Raw genomic sequence first — 20,247 nt, forward strand, 5'->3', positions numbered from 1 at the left:
CAAAATAATCTTGGAGACCAGTGAAGCACTCCTAAATGTAGAAATTCAGTGAGTGGTTTCACTTATAAATGGTGCTTTTTTGTATTATAGCAGTTGTAACTTGGCTACTGCTTTAAGAATAGCTACTTTGGTGGCTGATGTCTTTTTAACGTTGTAGCATGCTTACCTGAACAGGATGCGTCTTCCTGAGTTAAAGCTAACTTGCAGAAATCTAATGCAGTAAACCCAGTGACCCAGATCTTGGAGTAGCCAGTAAATTTTGTTATTGGAATAGCTACTCTGTCACGGATGCCCTGTATAGTAGAACCTCAGATTTACAAACACCAGAGTTATGAACTGACCAGTCAACTGCACACCTCATTTGGAACCGGAAGTATGCAAGCAGGCAGCAGAGACACAAAAATGAAAACAAAAACAAAACCTCTCAAATACAGTATTGTGTTAAATGCAAACTACTAAAAAAAAAGGGGGGGGGGAATTTAAAAAAACAAGTGATTTGACAAGGTAAGGAACCTGTTTCTGTTCTTGTTTCAAGATGGTTAAAAGCAGTATTTTTCTTCTGCATAGTAAAGTTTCAAAGCTGTATTAAGTTAATGTTCAGTTGTAAACTTTTGAAAGAAGAGCCATAACATTTTTTTGTTCCAAGTTACAAACATTTCAGAGTTACAAACAACCTCCATTCCCAAGGTGTTTGTAACTCTGAGGTTCTACTGTATAACGTTTTGTAAACTGAAAACAAATGAATATTGCTAATGTCGGACAGTTCCTCACTGAAAAACTTGCACGTCAGGAAGCCAATTCACTATCATTTTTGCTCTGCATGAAAACTGGCTCTCTATCAAAATGAATACAAATTAATATTAGTGTGCAATGTATGTTTAGGGACTCCTTTTGAGAGACCGAGGATCTGATGTTGAAAGCTTAGACAAGTTAGTGAAAACAAAAAATGTACCTGAAGCTCATCAAGATGCATTTAAAACTGGTTTTGCTGAGGGCTTTTTGAAAGCACAGGCACTGACGCAAAGAACAAATGGTAAGCTGCTTTACCGTAATACCATCACATTCTGTTTTTTGGTAAGTAGTTTATTTCTTCCTATTTAAAAAATTTTTTTTTTCTTTTACAGATTCGTTAAGACGAACACGTCTTTTTCTTCTTGTTTTGTTACTGCTTGGTATTTATGGCTTGTCAAAAACCCCATTTTTATCTGGTAAAGGCTCCTTTTCTGATACTGGTTTGTTAACTTTTCATTCCTTTAACCTTTCGCTTTACTCAGTTTCTTTGTGTTCAGGTTGAACACTAAGTAGAATGTGTATTGTACTTTGTATTGTGATTATTTAGTGTATTGTGATTGGTTTCAAAATACCAAAGGAATTTAAGCAATATTTATTGCTTTTGCATTCAGCACTTCAAAAGATAACTACAAATGTGTAAAGTAATTTTTTTTTCTTACTCTGATACTCTGTCAATTCTTGACAAAACTCTTGCAAATGAGAGTGGAGGGAGCCGAATAAGTAATGCGACCCAGAATTTAGGTCGATCTGTTCTCATTCAGGTCAGTAGTGAGAAAAAGACTTCTTGCCATTTGGTGGCTCTCATGTGATCTCGCCTAGCTTCTAGTGACCAGGTGCTTATGTTGCCAAAAGCGCCATCATAAATTTATGCTTGTTAGCTATCTCATCTGAATGACCAAAGGCTGAATGTGTCAATATTGGACTACAGTTCCATATTTAGGGGTGATCCCTCTGGAACAGAGGTGAGATTCATTGTTGTGGCATTGTGGGGAAGTTTGTACAACTACCCATGTATATTTTTTTGTGGAGACAGGACTTCTTCCTGAGCTGTGGAGGAATGATCTCTAAAATGAACCAAAAAGCAATTGGTTAATCTCTTTCATAACCACTGAATTCAGTTCATATAGCTATTAAATATATGTGGAAAAAATCTAAACCTTAATTGTTCTACAAAATGAAGCTATTAAAATATTTATTATAGCTGGACACTTGTGAATGGAAACATTGCTCTCAAAAAAAGATATGGATGGCATAACACAGGCAGATTAACTGTGCATATCCATTAAAAATATAATATATATGTAGTCTTGGAATTAAATGGCATCTTGTATACTGAAACATCCCCCCTTCTGGTTTGCCTGCAGTACGCTTTCGGACAACATCTGGGCTTGATGCAGCAGTTGATCCTATTCAGATGAAAAATGTCACCTTTGAACATGTTAAAGGGGTAAGTTAAAAAATTAGCTTTGCGTGGATCGCTTGTTGCCAAACTGAGAACCTGATAAATTATGGGTTCTTGCAGGTATTTCCTAAAAGTGGTAGCCCATGGCTAAAAGTCTTGTTTTTATAGGACTGGCTATAGAATGATAGAATTAGGTCTGCACTGTGAATGAATCATAAACCTAGAAAAGCAAGGAAATGAAGACCAGCATTGCATTTCCAAATTGTTCTATAGTTAGTAGAGAGGCAACAAGGTTTTAGAGTCCAGGTAAGTAGCTGCCAACTGATTTTTGTTTTCTGTAGGCAATATGGGTTGAGGGGGAAGTCCGTGGTGTATGTTCTATCTTCCTGGTGCCTGGAATAGATTATTTCACAAACTAACATTCTCAAACTGTAGTAGCCAAGCATAAGTATATTTTTGTTGCCACTGTGGTGAGTGACGTGTCTGCATCCACAAGCTTCAAGTATTACCAGATGTTGGGAATGAATGCTTAAGGACAGCACAGTCTCTACTAAGCCAGAATTACCACTGAAGAAGGCTACTCTAGGTGCTTAAAACGTCAGAAGGCATTTGTTTCTGATTCCCCTAATCTTCTTAATAGGGAACTATTTCAATGGCTAGTTATTTGCCTGCACTCTAAATTCCTGTTGAATCTCTACTGCAAAAATTTTTGATTTATCTGAAATAAATAGTTGTGATAGTCTCATTGGAGAAAACTTGGCCATTAACTTCAGTAATACTCCACTTTGTTATAGAATTTGGTTGTTTTTATTTTTTGTATCATGAGGACAATATAAAATATTATGCTTTCTTTTTGAAGCATTAAGGTCTACACTGCATTTAATGCATTTTCCTAGTCTATTGTTTTGTGTGAGCAGTTGCTGCAATCTGAACATATCTACTCATGTTCCTAGCACGGACTACTTCCACATTTTTTGTCCACAATTATTTGTAACTGTATCAAAATAGCTGCAATCTTTTATAACTACTTTGTCACATTTCCTGGCATATTTTAATGTGTAGGTGGAAGAAGCAAAGCAGGAATTACAGGAAGTTGTAGAATTCTTGAAAAATCCACAGAAATTTACTGTCCTGGGAGGTAAACTTCCAAAAGGTAAGAACGTTGTCTAATTTATATAATAAGATTTCTGAAATGTCACGTTGAAGCCTTGAATGTCTGAGTCAGTGTGAAGCAATGGATACAGCTACCAGAATGGTTGCAAACTCTTTGTTTAGAATATGACTAGATTCAATCCTCACTGGGCTTTGCTGTCCATCATCATCCAGATATTAAGTTCTCAGCCATTTTGACTTTTCAAACTACACCAGTGTGTTACACAGCTACAGTGTAGCATATATCATCTATACGATGCCAAGAGTCCTACCTACCCCGTTGTGATATGAGAGGTAACTTAGGTTTTTTTAAGTAGTAAAAATTGGTATTGTGTATGGTAGATGTGTTTTATCTTTGTCACTTGTAACTCTATGTGAACAAAATTTTGATCGTATCAAAGGCACTTGTGCTCATTGAGCATTAAATCTGTGGTATGTTTATAGCTTAAAATCACCTGAGTTAATAAAAGAATCTTAGTATGTTTAAAAAAGAAGCAGTATTTATGCTCTAACTTTAAAAGGGCTCAGCCACTTTTGCTGAAACTCCCCCAGAACTCTTGTGTTGTCTCAGCCCAAATGTGAGAAATGAGAATCTTGGGGAAAAAAATGGAAGGCTATGAGTTTAAAAAAAAAAAAAAGTTTAAGAAATTAGTGGGCTAGAATGGAATGGTTCTTTCCATCCTAAAAGTTAGTCTGTTAGGAAATTGAACAGTTGTTGACAATGGCTTGCCTCTCCTTGTTGCCATGAACTGGTATAGAAAATGGTTTAGACTGGACACAATGGTTACCACCATTTCAGCAAGTATAACCTAATACTTGCTGGAACTTGTCTTGAGTTTGACCACCACCAAATCTCAGGGGTGTGAAATGGGCTTGCCACATCTGCGCTGCCACTTGAACTGTTTTCAGTAACAGGTTAGAAGCACTCATAACTGAAACCCATTTTCAACAATGGCTCAGTCGTCTAATATACACTGGCCTTAAGTTATGGCATTTATGGCAGTTGATTGCTCACTTACACAGGGGAAAAGGGAATTTGTACTCTGTTTATGTCAAATTATTTTCATCTGACATTTGAAATAAGGTTATAATTATGTTTTAAACGGTTTTGTTTTTCTCTTTAATTCATATAGACAGGCTTTAAATCTTCTATAAAATTTAAATGAGTCTCATTGACCCACCCTACTTTATAGAGATCATATTGTTGATCATATTCATAATTTAACAAGTCACAGGACCATGACTCAACCTACATAGTAGATTGTGTTTTTAAAGGGGAAAATTCTCAAGTGTAAGAAAGGGCAACACTGTTGAGCAAGTCTAACAGAACTCCAATTTTTCCTAAATATATTTATCAAAAAGTTGACATTGGTAGAATTTCAGTAATGATAGTATTGTATATTGTTGTATCTAGATTTCTGATTTTATTTGGCAGTATGCTTCTTTTTAAATTTTCAGATCTGCTGTTTCCATGCTTCAAATGTGGATCAAAGTATAAATAGATCAACTGTAAATCTTAAGTCCTGCTGTGCTGCAACCATGTTGAAATCGTGGTTGAGCAATATTTGAAATTAAATGTTAAGATATAATTGAAGCTAGTTGTAAGGTTTTTTTTAAAAGGCTTGGAAGGTATGAGAGAGCTACTGTATAACAGTTTGTTTATGATGGTATAAATCTTTCTTCAGGGATTTTGTTAGTTGGACCACCGGGTACAGGCAAGACCCTTCTTGCCCGAGCTGTGGCTGGTGAAGCTGATGTTCCATTCTACTACGCATCTGGGTCAGAGTTTGATGAGATGTTCGTTGGTGTTGGAGCCAGTCGTATCCGAAATCTGTTTAGTAAGTTAATTTTTCAGTTCAGTTGTTTTCTATTCCTTTAACACTTGAAGTTGGGTGTTTGCTGATGCTATTTAAACATGTCAGGAGTACATACGTTAATTGCATAAAGTCCTGGCTGCTGAAAAGTAGCAATGTCTCATGGCAAAACACACTTCCACTCTGGGCCAGTTTTCCATTTAAATGAATGAGACTAACTGGACTCATGAATGGCCATTAACTGCAGAAACCTACTATTTTTAACTGTCAGCATTAATTTTAAACTATTTCCAACACATGTAGAAATGTGTCTGGGTAAGTTATTTAATACCTCAGTCTTTCATAGACAAAGGGACACTGTTCACTTAAAATCATAATTCTGTCTGAAATATTATTTAGCTGCTGTTGTCACAAGGTCCCAACATTACTAAATGTAATGAGTAGGGTTTCGTGTCTGTCAAGGAAGTTAAGGATTCTGTGATTTTCCGCGACTGGATTTAGTCAGGTATTTATAGTACAAGTCACGGGCCATGAATTTTTGTTTATTGCCCTTGACCTGTCCGTGACTTTTACTAAAAATACCCTGACTAAATCGTAACCTTAGTAATGAGTAAGGAAGAACTTTTTTTTAGTTTTAATATAAATAAAACAAAATATAAACAAAATGTAACAAACAAGATGTCAGTCTTCAGCTTGACACTTTCCTTGTGTTGCCTGCCTTTATCCTTTGTCTGTTTTTTTTTCTTTCTAAAATGTAAGTGCATGTTGTAGGATATGTCTTCCTCAATGTGTGTACAGTGCTTAGCACATTGTGGATGCTACTGTGCTATAATAAATAATATTTTGACAAGACTGTGTGTGTAGCCAGTTTCATTCTTTCCACAGTATAGTAATTTTCTCCTTTTTGTAACTTTCACACAGCAAGCGGAAAAAAACATTTTTTAAAAGTTGGGGGAAGTGGTAAAACTACAAACTGGTAGGCGACTTAGGCACAGGTGTAGTACCTGAAACTCACTTCTTTTACTTTAAACTTTGTCTCCTTAAAAAGTAAGTAAAATGTGTCTAGTGGAGGGAGCACTAGACTGGGGCTCGGGAAAGCTGGTTTCTTTTCCTGACTCTGTCACTGACCTGCAGAGTGACCTTGGGTGAGTCACTTCACCTCTGTGCCCCAGTTTCCAAGTCTGTACAACTGGGAGAATACCTCCCTCCCTTGTAAAGTGCTTTGAGATTTTTCGATGAAAAGTGCTGTGTAAGTTAGGTTTATTTATTAAACTGAGTAGATATCAAGTTGACTGTGTCCCTCTCAGTTCAAAATAGAATTGGGTTTAACTTTTATTTTTTTAATCCATTTAATATTGGATTAATCAGTTTAATTCGTCTTTAGTATATTTTTGTCTATCATGAGAGTAGGCTAATTTTGGGCCAAAACTGAAGTTGTGATAACGCAAGGTTTTATAAAATCTAAGTTTAATAGAATCGTTCCTCTGTGATGCTTACCTCGAAGATACTGAAAAGCAAGAATTGACTAAGGTGTGCCCTTTTTTCATCTCCATATGTCTGAAGAATTGGAGAAAATATTTTGTGATAGGAAATATATTAAGGGATTATTCACTTCTTCCTCTCCTCATCAAATTAAGGCCAATACAGTTGCTAACATCTCAATATCCCCTTTCTTATTCCAATCAATAGCCTCTGAGTGTGAGCTTTAAAGCACTATGAAAACTGGTATGGCCAAATACTGACTTTTTGCCTTGACACTTGTCCTTTTGCTCAAGTCACCTTCCCATATATGTAGATGCAAGTTTTCCTGAACAGATAGTATTTAGAAGGAAAATAAAGCCAACCTGTGATGCTTAGTATGTATGCACCCATTTGTGGTCTGAATGTTAGATTATTGGGGAGTTTTCTAAGGCCACGACTATCGCTTTTGAGCATTAATTAATACCTGTAATTCTTTGAAACTTTTGCTGTGAGATAGCTGATAAGGTACAATACAGTGGGTCAACTTAAAGTTCCTCAAACTTGGCAATGTCTTCTGTTTTAATGGGTTACAATTTTACATCTACTGACACTAAAAAACAGTTTTTGTGAGTATATGATCTAAAATATGAATTTCTTAATCTTTGGTGACTTTTTCCCAAATACGTTAGTTCATTGACTGAAATAAGTGCAATTCTGGTGACAGTTGGCAAAAAAATGGAGTCCTAAAATAGTGGAATAATAGACTAGAAATAATAGAATCCTAAAATAATAGGGAAAATTGGATTTAGTTTCAATATGTGAAATACTTTGATTTCAAATGTTCTTAAAATATTTTCTTTGTTAGGGGAAGCAAAAGCAAATGCTCCTTGTGTTATATTTATTGATGAGTTGGATTCTGTGGGCGGGAAGAGAATTGAGTCTCCAATGCATCCTTACTCAAGACAGACCATCAATCAACTTCTTGCCGAAATGGACGGGTATGTATTTTTTTGTTCATTTGTAGTGAGCCAACCTTTGTCTATATTGATATTTTTAAAACACCTGAATGAGATATTCCCTCTCTTAAAGTTAAGGTTAAGAATCTCTTCAAAATTGAGATTTGATTAAAGATTATACAATTTAAATAATACCTAGAACCAATTTCATCACCACTTTATGCCAGCAAGAACAGTAGAGCCAGGGATTCTGGTGGCGGAAAGTATATGAGAGGGCCAGGTTGAAGTGGCAAAGCAGATGAATTGGCGAGGAGGGGAATGGGCTTGATGGAGGAGGTGCAAAAAAAAAAAGAGAGAGAAAAAGGCGGGAAAGATGAAGCGGGGGAATGAGAAATCTGAGTTGGAGCATTAGCTGGTTTAGTGCCTGTAGAGCTCCAGCAGGAATTAAAGCTACCAATGAAAGGGGAAGTAGTGATGGAAACGTTGCTTTCTCTTTGCAGGGTTGAATAATCCCTTCCCCTCTAGCCCCAGGGGCAATGGCTTAGTAAGTGCCAGAAGGGCTATGTGCACCAGCTTTGCTTAACTTTGTCTTTTTCCTCTGATTCAAGTAGATGCATTTGACAGGTGTTCTCACTGGGATACAGACCTTGAGAACTAGGAACAGTGTTTCAAGGGTTCCTTCATCTATCTTTATGTAATAGTGCAACTCAGGGTGTTGGACAAAAACGCACCTGATGTTTCACATCAACTCATTCAAGCCAGAAGCCTAACAAAGCTATTTTTGTTACTGATTAAGCCTAAATTACTTTAATTCTCAAAACAGAGGTTTGATTTTGGGGGGTGAAAAGTACCCCTTTTCCATTACTTAGACCAAACTTTAAGCTCCATTTTAGGAAATAAAGACACTTTGTCCCTGTTAATGATGATCTATCAATTGATTGCCTCCAGAGCTGTGTCTTCTGGAATGGATGGGCAGATAGAGGGGACCTGTAGACAATCATTGGGTTGATGTGGCTATGTTTGTATGCCAGAAGCTGGGAATGAGCGACAGGGGATGGATCACTTTATGAGTACCTGTTCTGTTCATTCCCTCTGGGGCACCTGGCACTGGCCACTGACGGAAGACAGGATACTGGGCTAGATCGACCTTTGGCCTGACCCAATAGGGCCATTCTGATGTTCTTTATGGCTCATACCTCGTTGGACTCCACACTCCGAAAGGCCAATTGACTGCAGCTGGCCCAGAGAAGAGCCAGGAGTAGTAAACTAGCTAAAAAGTGGGCAGTCCTTGTTTTTTTTTTTTGGTTTTTGTTTTTTTTTAAATAAAATTTCATAATGCTTAGGAATCTAACTTTGTAAACTAATATCCTTTAAAATCTTTTTTTGAAGCTTTAAGCCTAATGAAGGAGTTATTATTATTGGTGCAACAAACTTCCCTGAAGCATTAGATAAGTAAGTATGAAGTTTATGTACCAGTTTCACAAATGTGTATTAAATCTCCAATTGTATAGTGATGGGGGCTGTTTAAGTAACTAGATGCAGTTGTGATAATCTTCAGATTTTACAAATGATGTTGAGGTTACTTTTCTCTGGAAAGCTGTAGGGACTGGCCAATTTGTAACATTTAAGAGCCACTGATTTAGAGGAAATAGGTAATATTACCATGTTTTCTAGTAAGAATTGTAAAAATTTGCAAAGTGGTGGCTGGGTGCCCCATCTGCCATGATGCATTAACAACTTGGTAAAGAATCACCCCCTTAGCTGCATATACATTTTTCGTAGTAATTCTATACAAAAAAAATTACTGTACCTCCTGATGGCAGAAAGCAATTTCTATTAATCTAAAGTTAACCAGCAACAAACACCTACATCCGCTTTTTCCGCAGTGTACAGGTAAGTGGAGAGAGAGGTGTGTTCCTGGGAGAAAGTCTTCTCAAAATTTCTATTTTATTAAGAAAATTAGATGTGTTGCTGTAACACTCTGTCAGTAACATTGATATTCAAATGTTAAAGCATGTCTTATTTACTAAGTTTCTTTTTCCTTACTCTTAGTGCTCTAATACGTCCTGGCCGCTTTGACATGCAAGTTACAGTTCCAAGGCCAGATGTGAAAGGTCGAACAGAAATTCTGAAATGGTACCTTAATAAAATAAAGTATGATCAATGTAAGTATCAATATTTAGTTGCATGGGGTGACATCTTTTGCCATCAGACTCTTGGTCCATCTAGCTCAGTGGTTCTCCACCCCAAAGTGGGTTGTGACCCCATTAAAATGGGGTCGCCAGGGCTAGCTTAGACTTGCTGGGGCCCAGTGCCAAAGGCAAAGCCCAAGCCTGAGGACTTCAGCCCTGGGTGGCAGGGCTCAGGTTACAGGCCCCCTGCCTGGGGCTGAAGCCCTTGGGCTTCGGCTTTGGCTCCCCGGCCTGGGGAGGTAGGGCTTTGATTTTCCCCTGCCCTCCCCCGGGGTGGCGGGGCTTGGGAGGGCTCAGGCTTTGGTCCCCCCTTCTGGGATCATGAAGTAATTTTTGTTGTCAGAAAGGGTCGCGATGCAATGAAGCTTGAGAACCCCTGATCTGGTTCATTGTCATGTCAGCAATAGTGGCCTGAAACAGATGCCTCAGATGAAGGTGCAAGAAACCCTGCAATAGGCAGTTATGGGACAACCTGCCCCAAGCAAAGCTTCCTTCTAATCCGCAATGGTTAAAGGTGTGTCTAAATCCAGAGACATGAGAGTTCATATCCCTTCTAAAACTTGTTTATTTTAATATTTACTATTGTAACCAGGCATTCTCATTCATATAAATGTCGAACCCCTTTTTGACATTGTTAGATAAACAGAAAAAAAATCTTTGCAAGGAAATAATAGGTGGTATCAATATCTATTCTTTTTTGCACACAGCTCTCGATCCAGAAATAATCGCCCGAGGTACAGTAGGATTTTCTGGAGCAGAGCTAGAAAATCTTGTGAATCAAGCTGCATTAAAGGCAGCTGTTGATGGGAAAGATATGGTAACCATGAAGGAACTGGAATTCTCAAAGGACAAAATTCTCATGGGTAGGCTTTTACATATGCAAGACTAACAATTTTTAAGATAGTGTGGTGATTTTGTATTTGAGTGTGTTTATTGCATTTCGTTATCCGTTTCAACTACCTTCTTCTCAGTTAGACTGATGTTCTTAGGTTAGTGCCTACCAATTACAATGGTGGTACATTAGAAAGTCCTGAGATAGATGCTTTCAAATGCAAACCTAAATGATATTCTAATAATGTAATAGCCTCAAGTACAGTAATGTTATCTAGTTAGGTCAAAGCTTATAATAGTTACCATGGCAGGTTCAGATACTGACAGCAAACGCTCTGTATGGTAGTGTGCTACATTGGGAAACTTACTCTGGCCATTTAGGCTAATGGCTTTTAGATGCAATCATCTATCATTATATCCAACATGCTTGGGTGTTCAGAAGCGCTGAAGTTAGGAAGAAATTAACATGTTTCCAACCTACTGCAGTAATCTTTCACAAATTCAAATAGTGTACAAAAAATAAACAACGGCACTGTCTGTAACATACTCAGCCAGACTATACCATAGATACAGTTACGAGAATACTTGGATTGAGGTAAAGCATGCTGTTGTGACATGACTGAGGCTTTGGGGGAGGATGAGGAGTAAGGGGATGACCTGTATCTGTACACTTCTGCTGTTCACTTCAATTTTGGATAGGACCCATCTGGATCAGAGGGTTAACAGTATGTTAACCGCGGTTTAAAACAGATTTTCTGAGATTTGCTAATACTGCAAGCTTCTTGTAGCAAGGACTGTTTCAGTAAGGAGTATGCCGTCAGATTTAAAAATAAATGGGAGGCAAAGGATCAGTTAAAGGAGATATGCTTCTTCCTTGTAAAGAAGGGAGGTAGATTATCAGAACCCTGGAGCAAGATTTGGTTTGAGTTGCATGTGGTGAGGTAAAACTTAGATGCCTGAGCCATATATATTATTCCAAAAACCTCTTCTGATCCTTTTATACTTGATGGACTGAAATTTTCAAATGCACTTGGAATTAGCCTCACATTACTCCCATTAAAGTCAAATTGACTTCAGTGAGAACGGGGTTTGACCAATACTGAGCCTTTTTGAAAATTCCTCCCAGTAACAAATCTAATGACAATAGTTTGATTCTTATTTCACTGTAGTCCTCAAATGTTGGTCGTGTGTATGTAAACATGTTTGAATGATAATTTCATGTGCTTTTATGCAGCTTTATTAATCTCTTCCTTTTCATATGTTTTTAAGGACCTGAACGTAGAAGTGTAGAAATTGACGATAAAAACAAAACAATCACAGCATATCATGAATCTGGACATGCTATAATTGCATATTATACCAAAGATGCAATGCCAATCAACAAAGCTACAATCATGCCCCGAGGACCAACACTTGGACATGTGAGGTTTTTTAAAAATAAGCCTAACATTTATACTATTTACCTTTTTGCACTTTCAAGGAATTTCCCAGCAACATTGTGACATAAAAGGCATGTCGTGATATTGCAAAACTACTGTAATAAACTAATGTATATATGATAGAAAAATAAGCTTTTTAAAGAGAATCTTCTGAATCTTTTTTCCACTTTGTTCCTTTTTCCTATAGCTGGGTTAGAGAGACAGACTTCTCTTTAGCTTCAAACCAGCTAGCCATCAATAATGGTTCAAACAGGCAAGGAGGGAATATTAAGTCTTGATATGATTCTGAACTAGTACTGGTCCTTTTCTCTTCTAGAACAGCCAGAAAATCCCAGAAAGCTTAAAAGCAGAGCTGCCTTTTATAGAAACTTCCTTGTATCAAGCCAATACTTCTCCAAAGATATTTTATCTAAAATATATTGCTAACTTCAATAATTTGCTCGCTCTTCTTTTAGGACAGACCTTGCCCCTTCAGCATTTCTATCCTGTCCTTTGAAATCTGAGCTGGGTGATATTTGAACAAAAAGGGACGTGTTCCCTATTGTGTATATTTGTCTTTTGATATCCAGCCAAACTAGCGTAATACACTGATCCGGAAGCATGTGGACCAGTGTCCAAACAGGTACAGAACAAGATGGGATATTAGTTGGTGTGTGCTATAGATCACCAAATTAGTTTTAGGGAACAAGATGACCGCTGCCGTATGCACCTATTTACAACATGTAAGGAAAAAAAGTTGAGACTGGGGGACTTCAGTTTGAGTGACATATACTGGAGGTCTCATGCTGTCGGTACTAAAACATAAGTGTTGCAGTCAACACTGAGGAATTCTATATTAAGGCAAGGTCTAACAGAGCAACTGACCACAGAACTAAAAATTAATGGGTGCTTGGGTATAAGTGATCATGACTTTGATCATGTTTATAATGTGCAAGCAGAATAAAGTCCAGACCAGTGATACATGTGCTTTAATAGGGCTAATTTGGGTTAGGAAATAATTTAAGCACACCTTACTAAATGCCCGGAAAGTCCCAATTGAAAAAGAAGACTGCACTAGTTAAAAGATCAACCTGGTTTAGAGGGGAAGTGGAGGCAGCTGTAAAAACAAACAAATTAAAGAAAGGGGAAGTTGACAGTAATGAATATAAATCAGAAGTTAGGAATTGTAGAAATTGATAGGGGACACAAGGAGAAATCTATGGCCAGCACAGTAAAGGACAATGAGGAGTTTTTAAATATAATAGAAACAAATGAATCCTGACAATGGTATTGGTCCATTACTAGAGAGAGATGGTATTATCTATAATAATTAGAGCCCTACCAAATTCACAGTCCATTTTGGTCAATTTCATGGTGTTGATTTCAGATATTTAAATCTGAAATTTCAGTGTTGTAATTGTAGGGGTCTGGACCCAACACTTAAGGCAGCAGCGCAGAAGTAAGGGTGGCATGGTATGGTATTGCTACCCTTACTTCTGTGCTGCTGCTGGCGGGGCACTGCCTTCAGAGTTGGGCGCCTGGCTAGCAGTCACCGCTCTCCAGCCACCCAGGTCTGAAGGAATGCAGAAGTAAAGGTGGAAATACTGTGGACCCTTCTCTCCCCCACCCCCCCCAACCCTCTGTTGGGTCAGGACCCCCAGTTTGAGAAACACTGGTTTCTCCTGTGAAATCTGTATAGAACAGGGCAGTGGTTCTCAAACTTCATTGGACCATGACCCCCTTCTGACAACAAAAATTACTAATAAATCAAGATTGAATGTTTTTTAAAAAGGGATGTTGTAGGAATACGAGAATTATTTTGGAAGTTTAAGGCCTGTGTTGTACAGGAGGTCAGACTAGATGATCACAATGGTTCCTTCTGGCCTTGGAATCTATGAATCTATATCCCTCAGACAAGTTGACCTGTGCTCAGCACACATTTAGGAAATAGTGGGGTTACTAGCCATTTTGTAGTTCCCTGATCTTGGTTCTTAGGTATATCAACCTGTAGGTTGCTTAGGGCTTCTGATTTTACATTTTACCAATAAAACACCTCTGATTTAAAAAAAAAAAAAAAAAAATTGGTATTTATCCAATAAACACTGAAAATAGTTACATGTATCTTAGGCCTTGTCTACACAGAGCAGTAATGTGGACTACGGGGGGTGTGATTTTTAAAGCAAACTAATGTGTTGATCTTTAATAGGTCCGTGGAGACCCTGCTGGTGTGCACTAAAAGTTCCCTAGTGTGCTTTAACATAGTGCAATTTGAAACAGGACTACATTAAAGTGTACTAAGGAATGTTACAAAGAGATTGCTCATTACAGTATATACTAATGAGCCCTGAAAACCCCTGATTTTTAGACATCTATATAAAACTCGAAAATTGCTTAAAAAAACGCCCCTGAAAAATGAAATTAATAAATCCAGAAAAAAACACAAGCCCTAACACTGCTCTGTTTTATGCTCTATTTTATTTTAGTCTGACCAGTTCTACATTTTATAGGTATCTTTGCTACCAGAAAACGACAGGTGGAGTGAAACTAGATCCCAGCTGCTTGCACAAATGGATGTTAGTATGGGAGGGAGAGTAGCAGAAGAACTCGTATTTGGAAGTGATCACATCACAACAGGTCAGTTGATATCTGTGGCTAAAGAATCTTCTGTCAATGGATATTAAGTTTATGTAACTTTGGTTTAGCTGACTCTAACTTAAATTTTGTTTTTAATATCTAGGTGCTTCCAGTGACTTTGACAATGCTACTAAAATAGCAAAGCTGATGGTGACTAGGTTTGGAATGAGTGAGAAGGTAAGATCATATTAATTCAATCTTAGTCATACCGAGTCATAGCTATTGCTCTGATTCTGTACCTTTTATGTGCACACAGCTATGAAAGATCAAGCTATATAGAGATCAAGAAATTCTGTTGACATAGTAACTAGTGATTTGGCTAATTTGAAATGCAGGCTTTGTCTTTTGACCTTTATACAGTGAGTTTTCTTTTTGAGTTCTGTACACTTGATGTATCAACTTATACGCTTGCATTAAACAAACAAACTTCTGCTTATGCATGCTCACAAGATTTTTTTTTTTTTGGTAGCAAAATAAATGTTCTAAAACATAATGTAATCTTAAGGATTCATTCCTTGGAAGAAAATCTCAGCTGAGGTTTGGAAAGGGGGTGGAGAGAACTGAGAGTTTTTTGCAGACTTTTAAAGAGACAGCATTATATAGGCTAGCCTTAAAGGGAGCTTTGTTTTGATTGTGTGGAAATACAATCCTGAAGTGAGGTTATAGCTCATTTTGGCTTGTGACTTTTTGTGGGATTTATTAATATGGATGTATATATTACCTTATCTAGCAATTTTGTTTGCTTATCTATATGGTAGATAGGCGGGTGGGTGATGCTATTTATACAAAAATAGCAATAGCATCAGTGTTTTATTGAAATGGAGGATTTTTCTTGTCTTGCTATTCTCTTTCTTTAGCTTGGTGTCATGACGTACACAGATACAGGGAAACTCAGTCCTGAAACCCAGTCGGCAATTGAACAGGAAATAAGAACACTTTTAAGGGTAAGATTTGTTTCCTGCAATTACTTATCTCATTTAAGAGGTGAGTTGAACAAAGATAATGAATGACTGATTATATTGGTTTCTTTGCAATATACAATATAGTGTCTGACCTTGTGGATGGAAACATTCTTAAAGGTGCAGCTAAGTCAAATTTGAATAAAAACGCACAGTCTCTTCATATTGAATTCCTTTGAGGAGTTGTTAGTAGCTTTGCATTTGGTTTATGTTTAAGCAGTATGGCATAGGCTGGGTTGGTTTAGTTATCCAGGCACACCTGATGTATTCCATGTTAACACATGGTGCTTTGCTTTAACTGTTTCAGAGTAACAGCTGTGTTAGTCTGTATTCCCCAAAAGAAAAGGAGTACTTGTGGCACCTTAGAGACTAACCAATTTATTTGAGCATAAGCTTTCGTGAGCTACAGCTCACTTCATGCATCCGATGAATGGTATGTTGGTCTCTAAGGTGCCACAAGTACTCCTTTTCTTTTTGCTTTAACTGTGTAATTTCCAATGAATTAATGTGGGAGTTTCACTAAATACCTTCCAGTCACCTATTTTAGAACAGGGGGTGATTTTGTGTTACTTTCACACTGTTTTGTATCTTTCCCTCAAGTAATTGAACATAATTCTTTGTCATTCTGCGAATTCCAGATCAGAGTTCCAATTTAGGGTATCTACTACCGTTTTTTCAAATTTTTACTTCCTGGTTAGCGTTTTGAGGGATGGTTGGTGGTTAAATTATATTGTATATAAATAATTATTCTAACTCTTAATAGTGCTGATATATTTGAGATTCAGATTTATTATGTTTAATTTAAAATGGTGTATTGGAATTTTCAGATTATTCAGATATTTATAGCATTGTGATAAGTGTTGCTATATCTTTCTAATCCTCTATTTTCAATGGATCATAACTTAAATATTTTGGGAGGTAATTAAAAAAAATTGTCTGAAAGTGAATTGATAAAAGGTACTTTTTAATTTAAAAATAACCAAAAAAACTTCAGATTGTACACGCTTTGGAGCCTGGGCACATTTTGAGAGAGACAGCAACATCTGAAGCTGTGTAATATGAGTATTTTTAAATGTTATTAAGCCCTTTTATTGTGTTCTGATAACTCACAGTGTTTGATTTTAAAACTTGACATGTTCAATAGTAATCTTTGAGGAATCTTATACTGATTTGTCAGTCATTTGGTTTCCAGATTTACTAAAAAAAAGAAAAAAAAATTAAGTAGCACAAAGCAGGTCTGCAGGATTGCTTCCTCAATCCACACATAGATCCTGATCCTGCAAAGACTTAAATGTGGATGTAAAGTTACACACATGAGGAGAGCCACTGAAGTCTGTGGGACTCTAATCCTAAGCATAAAATGCTTCAAGTGCTTCAGTCTTTGAAAGATCAAAGCTATACTTAAGAGTGAACTGAAAGGACATCTCTCACGGGTGCTGAGAGTGGTTTATATTGAATCTAATGAGGAAAACCATTTTAAAAAATGTACTTGTATCATTTTCTTAAATTTTCTGTTCTGAATTTTTAAAAAAAGTTTTACCTTTTTACTTTAGGACTCATATGAGCGAGCAAAGAACATCTTGAAGACCCATGCAAAAGAACACAAGAATTTAGCAGAAGCTTTATTGACGTATGAGACTTTGGATGCCAAAGAAATCCAGATAGTTGTAGAGGGGAAAAAACTAGAAGTGAGATAACAACTTCCTTTATGGAGTCTAACTGATAATTTGAAGAATGTACGTCTAGCAATGCAGTTGTCTCCGAATGCAACATAGCTTTTTTTCTTCCTGATGTTTGCATCATATTAATAACATTTCTTAGCGTTATGCATTGTCTCGAGCTTTTGTTACAATTATCTAATTTTTGTCTTTGTTCAGAATGAGAAACAAGGTATAAAGTAAGTTCCCCCAGGAAAAAGAAATCAGAAATATAAAATCTCAGGATTGAATCCACCTTGTTTGGAGACCTCAGCCAAATGTTGAAATGGGAAGAAAAGAAAAGTGAATGCTCTAGTATGTTCAAGCATATTTTCCTTGGTTATGCTGCTATATGTGGGCTTGAAGTGGTACCATCTTAATATGTACAGTATAAAGTTTTGTAGAAAGTGAGCCCTTAAGTGCTAAAGTTACAGAACAGTAATGATTTTATGTTTACCAATAAAGTACAGTTTTAAAAAAACACTGTTTCTGCTCCAGAAATGCAACAAACACAACTGTTAAATGAGTGGATACACAGTGCATCCCCAATACACGGAAATACAGGGCTCCCAAAACAGATGAACTGTTGCTAATTTCACTTCTATTGCTCTTAAAAGATAAAATGTACGCATATGATTCAAAATTTTCAACACGATATGTGGGCAATAATGGGATACACCTATTTAAAACTCTTTGGACCACGCTGTAAAAAGTAGTGTTCATGCTGACAAAACTGTGCCAGGGATGGGAAATGCTGCGCTGTCACACCTAATGTGCTCCTGACAAGGTTATCTCTCAAACTTTATAAAGGCAATATATGGATGTAATTTGATAGCCATGCTTTTATACTGCTGGACATACTATTGAATTGGTTTTTACTAATATTGTGTACGGGCTTTTTGATAAACCTGTGAAAGATTTCTTCCAAGAGGAGACAAGTATTACTCAACAAAAAAGGGTACTTCAGAAGCAAGTGGCTTGTTGTTTTAAAAAACATTCCCTGTTACCTGTTCCATAAAAATGTCTTTTTTTGCTTGAAATTCTACAACTTTTAATCCATATAAATACTCAGACATTCTAGAGCCAGAAGAAAGTCTAAAAGAAAACATTGGCAACTAGGTTATAGTCAAGCAAAAACTATTGCTAGTAGCATTATATATGCATCTTGCTGCGGCCAGGTCCAAGGAATAATTTTTAGGAAAATTAACACTTACCGATTAGAAGCATCTCTCTGTACAATTATAGAAAATATTAGACACTATACGCTTTTTCTGTCCTAGAGAGAAGGCTTTTAGAAAATTAACATTTAAGGTTAAATAGTGAAAAAATAGTGCCAATAAATGTGGAAAAAATTGAAATAAGTTGGTAATTAAATTTAGAATTAGCATTAACACAGGATTTTGTTGTAAGTATAACATTGGGCTAGCTCAATTTTTTTTATTGGTAGAGAATGCATTTTCCTTTCCTTTCAAAACTATTGCTGCAATACCTCTGTTTTTTCCTATTTACTATGTTGTTTTCATTCAGTCAGCTTAGTACCATGACATCCCTAGTACAGTATGGAAGAACCTCAAGACATTTGCTCTAAAACAGTATACCAAGCTGCTTGGCTGATTGGTTACAGATGTATATGTATTTTAGGAATATGCATTCAGGAACATGCAAATATGACATGCTTGGCATCTGTTTTTGGAATAATAAAGGTTCATTTTAGTATGCTCTTTGCTTTTTCATTTTTCTTTCACTGTATATTGATATAAAGTGGAATACTAGTTTCCCTCTTATGTAAATTGAGGTGTATAAACCATGCTTAAATTTGTAAATAAATTCAACTGTTATGGCAAACTTGTAATTTCTTCAGTTCGACCACAAGGAAGTTTTTTTTCTGAAACACTCAAACTTTATTTCCTAAAATTGTAACTTTTAGTAATTAGTTGACTTAATAGAGGGACAGTTCTTTTTTTTTTTCTGGTAAATAATATTAATAGTTTATTTAAACTAAACAAAAAGAAAAACTTGCCACTCTTGAAGTCAACAAATCTATTTTGTTGGTTTATATAACCAAAAGTTAACTATATATTTTTTAATTGTCCCTATTTTAAATCCTTCATGTGCTACTCCATTTGCTCACAAGAGGAAATCACTAGAGGAAAGCGGTCATTTTAAAATTGAGGGTCGCTCTGTCTTCCTTTTAACACTGTAAGCGGTCTGAGATTCTCAACGGTTTCCTGTTTTTTCATTTGTAACAGCTGGATCTCTATGTATGTATGTGATAGTTGTAAGCTTTGTCTCAGAAACTTGGTTCCTGGGGGGAAAAAAATTGGTCTGTCCATGTACTGATGGATCTTGGAGAAACCTGGGTAAAGCTGTTTCACACTGTATTTGTGATTGTTAGAGGTGGGCTGGAAAAATCAGAGTATTGAAAACGCTTAATGATAATAGCTCGAATTACAACTGATGTTTGAATGTGACTTTTCCCACCATGCCTCTAACAGTCACATTCAAGCATCAGTTGTAATTAGTGACATTATCAGGAAAGGCTTTTCAGTACTGTGGTACCAGGTTCTATGGAAATACCTGAGACTGAGCTTTACAACTCAGTTGTGTGATTTTATTTTTTTAATCACTAGGTAGAAATTTGGAAAGGGGTGTGTATGTGTGTGAAATCTTAAAAACCTATTTAAGAAATGCATTTCACGTGATGCAACATGTTTGCCAGTTTTGTAGACATGCAATGGTCTTAGGTTCATAACCAATATAACAATTTTGCTGTCTTACAGTTTGATAAAATAGCAAAATTACTGAGATTTTTATAAGTAGCTTGTGCACTTGGCATAAGTGTGACATTTGCTGTTCTGGATCTGTGATTATAAAGCAATGATTAACTCCGTATCAGACGAATACATTTCACTGACTTGAGAGGAGGTTTGGGTAGTAAA

At 36.6% G+C, this 20,247-nt stretch overlaps 1 protein-coding gene across 4 annotated transcripts in view; it reads left to right on the forward strand.

The window, feature by feature from the left end:
* YME1L1 (YME1 like 1 ATPase) overlaps nucleotides 1–19,024 on the forward strand; it is a 39,078-nt gene extending 20,054 nt beyond the window's left edge. For 2 of the 4 annotated variants that reach the window (XM_084618388.1, XM_084618385.1), the window contains exons 6-19: nucleotides 883–1,033; nucleotides 1,125–1,232; nucleotides 2,157–2,239; nucleotides 3,257–3,347; nucleotides 5,032–5,184; nucleotides 7,487–7,619; nucleotides 8,967–9,029; nucleotides 9,630–9,742; nucleotides 10,477–10,632; nucleotides 11,870–12,021; nucleotides 14,526–14,652; nucleotides 14,756–14,829; nucleotides 15,510–15,596; nucleotides 17,165–19,024. In XM_084618388.1, the coding sequence (XP_084474514.1) occupies nucleotides 883–1,033; nucleotides 1,125–1,232; nucleotides 2,157–2,239; nucleotides 3,257–3,347; nucleotides 5,032–5,184; nucleotides 7,487–7,619; nucleotides 8,967–9,029; nucleotides 9,630–9,742; nucleotides 10,477–10,632; nucleotides 11,870–12,021; nucleotides 14,526–14,652; nucleotides 14,756–14,829; nucleotides 15,510–15,596; nucleotides 17,165–17,308 (1,635 nt within the window). In that variant the 3' untranslated portion in view covers nucleotides 17,309–19,024. The remainder of the gene's footprint in view (nucleotides 1–882; nucleotides 1,034–1,124; nucleotides 1,233–2,156; nucleotides 2,240–3,256; nucleotides 3,348–5,031; nucleotides 5,185–7,486; nucleotides 7,620–8,966; nucleotides 9,030–9,629; nucleotides 9,743–10,476; nucleotides 10,633–11,869; nucleotides 12,022–14,525; nucleotides 14,653–14,755; nucleotides 14,830–15,509; nucleotides 15,597–17,164) is intronic. The other 2 variants (XM_084618386.1, XM_084618387.1) reach the window with 2 other exon arrangements.
* The last annotated feature ends 1,223 nt before the right edge of the window (nucleotides 19,025–20,247 follow it).

This window comes from Lepidochelys olivacea (genome assembly GCF_965140295.1).
Source record: "Lepidochelys olivacea isolate rLepOli2 genome assembly, chromosome: 2".
Taxonomy (NCBI): Eukaryota; Metazoa; Chordata; order Testudines; family Cheloniidae; genus Lepidochelys; species Lepidochelys olivacea.